The sequence below is a fragment of the Gopherus flavomarginatus genome, chromosome 2 (genome assembly GCF_025201925.1).
Source record: "Gopherus flavomarginatus isolate rGopFla2 chromosome 2, rGopFla2.mat.asm, whole genome shotgun sequence".
In the NCBI taxonomy this organism is placed as follows: domain Eukaryota; kingdom Metazoa; phylum Chordata; order Testudines; family Testudinidae; genus Gopherus; species Gopherus flavomarginatus.
In genome coordinates, this window is record NC_066618.1 from 15,016,423 (window position 1) to 15,025,384 (window position 8,962).

The window sequence follows — 8,962 nt, forward strand, 5'->3', positions numbered from 1 at the left end:
CAAACAGCTCCTTCAAAAGACTCTTGACAGCATGACTGCATAACTTGCCTACTACAACTTGCTTTTCTATACTTCAAACATGTTATAACATGGATGAGAATATAACACCCACAAACATGCATTCTGAGAATTTTCAATTTTTTGATGTATTCCTCTAGACTATATGTTTCTCCCATAAGCCTGTATGTAAAATTACTGTATGTTTCCATGATATAATCACTGGCATTTTTGTTCATATCTTGCACAAATTTATATAGACAAAGTAACAAAAGTTAAATAGACACAGAAGTAGATTATTTATCTGAGAAGTCTGGACTCAATCTGTAATAATCTGTGGCTATTTAAATACAGTGTGCCCAGGCAGAAGCAACAGGACACAGATGTAGTATTTTGGTCTTAAAAGCCAGATTCTGGATTAGTGAGTTCCAGAATTGCTTAAAGCTCACATCTGAACTGCCCTTGCTGCCGCCATGTGTAGGTCAGTCTCTCTGTGCACAGATAGGGCATTTTATTGGCTGCCTAGCTGTTTTCAGTCCCATGGTGTGCTGGCAGCAGGAAGGTAGAGCAGCATAAGAGGTTCTGCACTAATTTTCTGCCATCTGAGGATCCCTTTTGCTTGGAGTGACCTTTGGGTGAACCTTTTAATCCCAGCTACGTTGACTATGGGGTCAGATAGCGCTGGCAGTGAGGTGCTCATCCTATGTGAGACTTTGGCCAGGAATCTGCACTTGGTGAATGAAAGAAGGAATTAGTGGAGAGTGTTATGCATGAACCAGCTCCTGCATGCAGATGACATACCAATTAATGCATCCTCAAATGGAAGATCTAGAAGAAATAGTAAACCAGTGGTATAACTAGCTAAAATGGCATTAGATGAAAATGAGCATAACTGAGATCGAGGTCATGTGGATCAGTGGATATGCCACTGGGAAACTGGACATAGAGATTAATGGAGTCAGACTAAACCATACTGACCTGTTCAAGTACTTCTGTTCATGGGAAGATGGCAAGTTTGAACGTGAGATATTATCGAGATTGGGGAGTGTTGGAAGAGCATAGAATAACATCATAGGGGTTGTGTATGACAAGCCTATGCCACTGAGACTAAAACCCAGAACAGTGGTGCACCCCACAAAGCTGTATAGTGCAGAAGCATGAGTGACAAAAAAGATGACAAGTTTGATGATTAGAGATATTTGAGACAAGATGTCTTTGCACTATAAGAGGAGTTTCACAAAGACATAATTTGAAATGCAAGTATTAGGATGGAAATCAAAGTTGTAATGCGGCTGACAAAATCCAAGAACTGTGACTCTATGGATTTGGACACATGCAGAGGATAAATGAAAAAGACTGGTGAAAATATCATGGGAAGAGAGGGTGATAGGAAAAAGACTCAGAGGAAAGCTAAGGAAGCAATGGATAGACTGTATCAAAGAAGATGGAAAGCAGGCAGTTGTCAGAGAAAAACTTAGTTCTCACTTTGTGGTTGGGTACAGCAAAGTCAGATGCTTTATTCTGTTTAGCAACTACAGCAGGGAGAGAGTGTACTAGGACATAGGGTCTCCCCTTCCTAGACAGGTCTCTCAACAGGTAAACAATTACAGCAATCATTTATACTTCTGTTACAGACAATAATAAGCAACAGCTGCATTGTGTTTATACATAGGTCATCCTGATATCTTGTTTTTCTCACTTAAGAGACTCCAGTCTACATTTCGTATTATCTGCACATTATCTACACAAGGTCGAACCAACTTCTCACACAGTTCTTTTCCACTCGCCTCACACAATCCTCGCTTCTACAAATCTCGCATTATTAGGGTTACAGTTAGCCTAACTCTTGCTAACAGAGACTGTCATGCATTAAGATCCCCTGCAAATCCCTATCAGTTCTTTCTCTACTTCCACACAGTCCTTGGTGCTAACGATGACCCAACCCCAGCTGATGAGCTAAGGGGAAGAAGATGATAATTGTGCATGAGCATATCCATCATAGTTCAGGTAGATCAATTTGTCATCATTAAGAAAACACCCTGAACTGTCCTGGAGCATGAGAGTTTGTTGGGTTGATATGGCTCTCGAGAGCAGGGCATGCAACAGGATGGGATTCTCATGGCTTAGTCCTACAAGGTGCTGAGCATCCTAACTCACCATAACAAGGTCATCAGTTACCACACACTTTGGAATAAATGCACTGTTTCAAACACCAGTGTGTGTGACGCAGGGTTTCAGAGGAATCTGCATAGGAAAGGAAGGAATTTGCAGCTCAGAGGGAGTTGTGGAGGGAAGTTTGGGGCATTTTTCCTGAGGCGGGCAAAGACTCTGCATTTGGGAAGGTCTTTTGGGGAACTATCCATTGAGTGAATGGAAATTCACAACTGGAAAGATCTGGGAAGGGAATTAAGGGCATTGGGAAGGGAGGGAATCTGCAGTTGGGAACTGGGTGAAAGGGCCCTGATGTATAAATGCAAACATTAAATGTTGTCATTTAATTTTCCATTTTGTTTTCCAGACATTTATAGTACTGAACAAAGGGAAGACAATCTTTCGATTTAGTGCCACTCCTGCCTTGTATATACTTAGTCCTTTTCATCCAGTCAGAAGAGCAGCAATTAAAATTTTGGTACATTCATATCCTTTCAGGTGACTTCCCAACTTCTGATGTTATCTGTTACAAGCAGATGTGGGTATGAGATTATTTGGTTTATCAAACTATTTGAAAGCTGGATATTTGATTTCATTTACTACAGACATAACTAGAAATATGTTGGATTTTTTCCTAAATAAGATATGTAAAATGGCTTTTATGGGAAAAACAGAACTTGTCTTACTCATGCAAACAGCCCTATTAACTTAGATGAGACTGTTTGTGTGAATAAAGTTGAGCAAGGTTTGGCCCAGCTTTTGTAAGAGCGGGCACCTTTGGGAGTCAGTGCAGGAAATCTGCTGTGATACATCAGGGGAAGCTAACCAGGATAAATTTCATCTGTCCTCTTTCCCAGTCTGAAGCAAAGTTCACACATCTGATAATTCTCTCCTGGGATGCATGCATACCTCCTTCAGCACTATTCTATCCTCATGGGGTGTCCTTGTGGCTGAGTGAATACAAAACTGTGGGGGGCTAACACTACTGCTGGCACTAGACATCCCATAGTAGGTGAAGAGAAGGCAGGATCATTGTCTCCTCCCCAAATCTATATTGGGCAGCAAATCATGGAAAGAAAGGCACAATGCACTTTCGAAAGGAAAGCTGAGTGCTGTTGCTGGGGATGGCGTGATTGCACCCTTACATGTCCCAATGCAGAGTAATCTTTAAAAGGTAGGAGCCTGCACTCAGTGATGAATAGTTCTTTAGGTCCTTCCCCATAACCTCCTAGTCATTTCACTGATGACAGGATACAGAATTTAGAACCTCACCCACACAGATATTCAGAATTCCTAGAATGTGAATTACAATACTGCTTAAATGAGGTGAGCTGCTATGGCCCTGAGGGAGGAAACAAGCATATATCTGAATTATTGCAAGTTAAATAATCTAAACAAAGAAAATTGCTCTGTAGTGTTAATGCTGAACAATTTACCAAGGGTCATGTTGGATTCTCCATCACTGACATCTTTTAAATTAAGATTGGATGCTTTTTCTAAAAGTTCTGCTCTGGGAATTATTTGGGGCAAGTTCGATGGCTTGTGTTATACAGGAAGTCAGACTAGATTATCACAATGTTCCCTTCTGGTCTTGGAATCTATGAAAATGATTATTTAAAAAATTAAACATTTATACTCAATAATCCAAGACCCAGCTTGTTAAAAATGTACATCATGGGCCAGATCTTCAGATGGTGTAAATTAGTGTAGCTCAGTTAAAGTCAAGGGCATATCCCCCTCTGAGGCCCTGGCCCAACGTCTGTCTATGTAACTGAACAAATATGCTATTATGTCTTAGCAAAAAACAACAGTATTTATTTATGACAATAATTATAAGAAGTATTTTATCTGACTCTTAAAAAGTTAAAGATCTGGATAGTATAATATTTTTAAGGTATGGGCCCTTTTCTCATTTAAGTCCATGAGAGTTTTGCCATAAACATCATTAGCAACAACACTGGGTCCAATAGTTTGAAGCTTCCTGAGACACATATGGGATATCTCTAAGAGTGAAATTTGCCCTTGTGCAGAGAGCCAGCACAAAGTCTGTGCACCATATAGGTATCACTTAAGCCCTCGGAGTAGTGTATAGGCCTTGTGCTGGCATGTTGGGCCCAGGTGAAATTCACCCAGATAAAAATAATTCATTTTAGTCAGTTTGAAAGTAAATGGGACTTGATGACATGTGCACTGTACCATCCACTTGAACTGGATCCTCTATTTGAGTCTACCATAACTTCATTTGTATTCCAAATAACACAACTCCCACTCTTCAGTCATTTTATGTGGGATGGAAATTTCAATTTCTGAAGAAATTTAACAAATGTACAATCTTTAAAACATTATAATCCATTTTAGCCATCTATCTAGGAGATTGGACTTAGGTGAAACATATTTACAAACACCCATTCACCTATGTGGTAAAAGATTCCTCTGTTTTGTTTATATGAGCATCTGTTATCAATACTACTGCCTTCTTTTTGCTTTATCAGGTCTCCCAAGGTCTTCACAAAGGTTCCAGTATTGATAGCCATACTGAGAGCTCAGAGAATACACACATAACTAAAATGGATAGATGACATGTTAGTATGAGCCCATTCCATACAAGAAGTGTCCATAGCTACAAAAGAGTAATAACAGGCATTAAGGAGATATCACAGAATTATTGATTTATTACCAAATTCAGCAAATTCCCTTAAATGGATACATTATCCAGTGGAAGAATTAATTCATGCTCTTAAGTCTATGTTGCTCTCAGAGAAAATATATGTGAAGGTTCAGATGACAATAGTTCAACTTAAAAATGAATAGATAATACCATCCAAGACATTCCCAAAGTTACTAAGAACTGTGGGGTTGTGTAGAGACATTTCATTATGGCTAAGCTTCACCTGAGAACAGTTCAACACTTGCTGCTGGAAACTGGGGCATAGCTACATTACAACAGGTACATTAGTGCAACTTCACTGAAGTCAGTCAAGATCAATGGAATTGCATTGGTCTGAGAGAAGAATTTGGTAACTACAATCTGTTAACAGGAAGCATAAATGCACCACTCTCAGTTATAGGTCTGGGGGCCCATTCTGCACTCACACAAAACCATGCAACCCCAATTGAAACCAATAGAGATTGTGTATGTATTGCAGAGGGCAGAAATATGCCCCTGGTCAGAAGTTGCCTGAAGTGGTGGTGACCCAAGTGATAAGAATGCAGGAAGAGCCTGTCTCAGTTCCTTCAAGAGTCAAAGCATTGAGAGCCTGGGGTGTACCCTTCAGAGACATATCAGAACAAGAAATACGGTCAGAACAGGAGCATGATTTTTTGGGAGTGAAAGGCCATAAAGCTAACAACATTTTAGTTCCAGAAACACCTCAGTTGCACCTTAGTAACAGCTGTCTCATCCATCAACAAGCGGAAGGAAGGAAGAGATCCAGTCTCACTAGGATGGCAATAGAGTTCCTACGTTACGCGGCACATTGTTTTCAGTCGATAAAGGCTATTCACATCAAGAGAACTCAAAATACAAAGGGCAACTGCTGAACAGGAAGTCAATATTCCAAGCAGAATGGAGCTTCAGTTGGCAAGTACTCGAGCAGATAATATCATTGACATGAACTCAGGACCTGGATCTCTTCTTTTGCATGAGAGTATTGAGCTATCTTTTTTCCTGTAGAGGGAAAACCAGAAGTAGCAAATGTGGTGCACTGTCACAAAAGTGTGTGAACCAACTTGTTTAGTAGATACCACCTCTCCATTTCCAATTACTGAACATATAGTGCAAGTGGAAGATAATGGCACAGGAGGCTGAAGGAAGAATCCTCTTCCAGACAGGACAAGGAGCCCAAGGTTCTTGGATGAAGCAGATTTATCTACAGCTCCTCCTCTGGGATTTCCATAGAGAGAGGACCTGATTTTTCAGGTACCTATACAACCTCACTAGTCCAATTTAGGTTTGACAATCTGGCTATTTAGAAAGATGTTCTACTAGGAAAATAATCCATAGGATTTGATAACACTTTGTTAATTGAATTAATTTGCATTATTAATAGGTTGTGAGTGTGTTTTTTAATCTTCTCATCCATGTAATGCATTCAAATTCAAACCCATTATTTGATGCTGCTGTATTCTTGAGAACATCAGGCTTATGTACATTCTCAAAAGGAAAGAATATATTTCAAATGCATTTGGAGGAAGAGGTTGTCTTTGGGGTGAGGTGGGCCTACTCCAGGGGCCCTTCTTCTCATATCAGGATTAGTCTGCAAGGAGATGGAGCTGTCTTCTTCTCTTCCTCCTTCTATAAGAGTGGTGTTGGGGAAGAAGGATCAGCTTTCACTTCCAACCTAGTGACACTGAGGCTAGATCATATCTTGAAGGGAGACAAGTCTGACCCCACTCCTAAATGAGGGGCACCAAAGTTACCTCTAGTGTGTGGGGAGAGATAAAAGGGCCATTTCTGCTTTTAGATGGTACATCAGTTCCCAACTCCTGTCATGGTAGAAGATATTTGCAGTGCATTTTTTTTTCCATCTGGACAGGTAGGAGAGGCGCACATAGATGGAGCACCTCATCACTTTTCTTGCTGGTGCCAGCTTTCTCCTAGGTAATACCAGTCTTCTGTCACTATTCTTGTTGGAAGTCAGTAATGTTGGAGATTATTGCTCTCCCGAGTAGACTGTTTCCATTGTCACAAGCTCAAGACTGAATCTTGTTTGTCCTCATCCGTAGGCAGCTCTATTTTTATGAGGAAATTCTGCATTAAAGCAGGGGGACAGGAAACATGTCTCTGGCAGATTATATATAAGGTCATTTGAACCTGTTCAGCAATTTGGAATATTTTAATAGGTCCCAAAAGAAGATGGATTCGTGGGAAGAGGACAGTTCAAAGGGGCACAATAAGTTCAGTTCTCTAAAAACACCATGCACCTGTATTCTTATTTTGGGGTTCTAGCTTCCTAACATGATACCAGTGGAACTCACAATTCATAGAACTTTGACCCTGGAGAGACATGGTAATGGGGTAGAACACAAGCCACATCCCCTAATGTCCATTGTGTGCCATCCCTCAGTGGGTATAAATTCCAGTATTGCAGATAATTTCCTGATTGTTGTAGCTTTTGAGTCACTCTAGCTCTTCGATCTACTGTATCCTTTTCAATACTTACCCCTTCCCTTCAGTTCAGTGGGTTGCTTGAATTGTTAGGCCCTGGCCTGGCATTTGTGTTGATGGTTCTGGCATTTGGTCTAGGGAATCTCGCCACTTCGGCAGTCAGCTGAAGTGGCCTTGGCTCCCATTCTTGGTGACAGGTGCCTACCTTTGATACTTTCTCCAGGTGATTTCAAATTGATATATGCAGAGAGAGAGATTGGTTTGCATTTTGGGTTCTGCCCGTGACAGTAAAAGGGTGGGGAAGGTGAGAAGTGAAGTTTGAGTTCAAATCCAGAGCTCAAGGACTGAGAAGATTGGCCTGGGGTTTTTGTTTGGGACAATCAGTAGTTCTAACTTGCCAGAGAATAGGGGGGACTAGTGCAAAATGGCAATCCAATAAAATTTGGATTAATAATAAAACAAAGTTCTTAGACTCTCAAATTTGGATGCCTAAAGCTAGCTACCTGTTCTTCATCCATGTTTAAGGCACCTAAATAAAAACAGACTAGTCTTCAAAGGTGCTGAGCACTTAACTTCAGTGCCAGTTGCTCATGGTCAGTGCTTTTGAAAATCAGGCTGCATTCCTTAAGGAGCCAAAATATTGATATAGATGCCTAACTTTATGCATCCAAGTTTTAAAAAGTTGGCATAAATTCCATAAGGTGGTGAACTGTTTTAGCTCATCCCATCAGAGTCTCTAATCCCTGTGATGTGCACCAGTAGTTATCAAGTCCTTAAACAGATCTCTCTACTGTATTGTGCATGTCTCTTTCTGCTTATTTCTATTGGTATATCTTGAGAAAGACCAGGAGTGACAGGTGAAACATGAGTCAACCAGGCAATTTTTCAGACGTGGAGATCTTTCCGAGTATCACACTCTGGGATATTTCACTGAGGACGAGCACTGCTCAACACCTTTTGTGATTCTGAAAGTGTAAAAACATGTTCTGGAATGAATAAATTATAGGAGTCAGAGTAAGTAACAATTGTAGGGCTAGCAGATGGATACTTAACAACAGATGGTATCACTGATCTGAATAGGCCTGATCTTTTCTAATTCTCAAAACTAAGCAGGTTTGGGCCTGGTGAGTAGTTGATAGTTAACTGCTTGATGATACCTTATGTTCTAGGGTTGTTACTTTTTTATATTAGCAAGGTCTCTCTCTGTAAACATTCTTTGTTTATTAAATGATATGGAGGGGATTGGGCACAGCTATATTTAGAGCTGGAATGTGAAATGAGAATTCTTGGCTATTTAACACTGAAATCATAGAAATGTAGGGGTGGAAGGGACCTTGAGAGGTCATCAAGTCTAGCCCCCTACACTGAGGCAGACCCATTAAATCTAGATCATTCCTAAGAGCTGTCTGTCTAATCTGTTCTTAAAAACCTACAATGACTTGGATTCCTTTGGAAATATGTTCCAGAGTTTAACTACCATTATAGTTGGAAAGTTTTCCCTAATATCTAACCTGAATCTCCCTTGATGCAGATTGAGCCCATTACTACTTGTTGTACCTTTAGTGGACATGGAGAAGTATTGATTTCTGTCGTCTTTATAACAGCCCTTAACATATCTGAAAACTTAGCAGTTGCCCCCTTGGTGTCTTTTCTCAAGACCAAATATGCTCAGGTTTTTAACCTTTCCTCATAGGTCAGGTTTGCTAA

General features: G+C 40.4%; 1 protein-coding gene across 1 annotated transcript in view; it reads left to right on the plus strand.

Moving 5' to 3' along the window:
• The window catches only part of LOC127045478 (sodium channel protein type 5 subunit alpha-like), a 365,137-nt gene that overhangs the window by 63,146 nt on the left and 293,029 nt on the right, over positions 1–8,962 (plus strand). Inside the window, exon 3 of the mRNA XM_050941520.1 lies at positions 2,516–2,634. Coding sequence (XP_050797477.1) covers positions 2,516–2,634 — 119 coding nt within the window. The remainder of the gene's footprint in view (positions 1–2,515; positions 2,635–8,962) is intronic.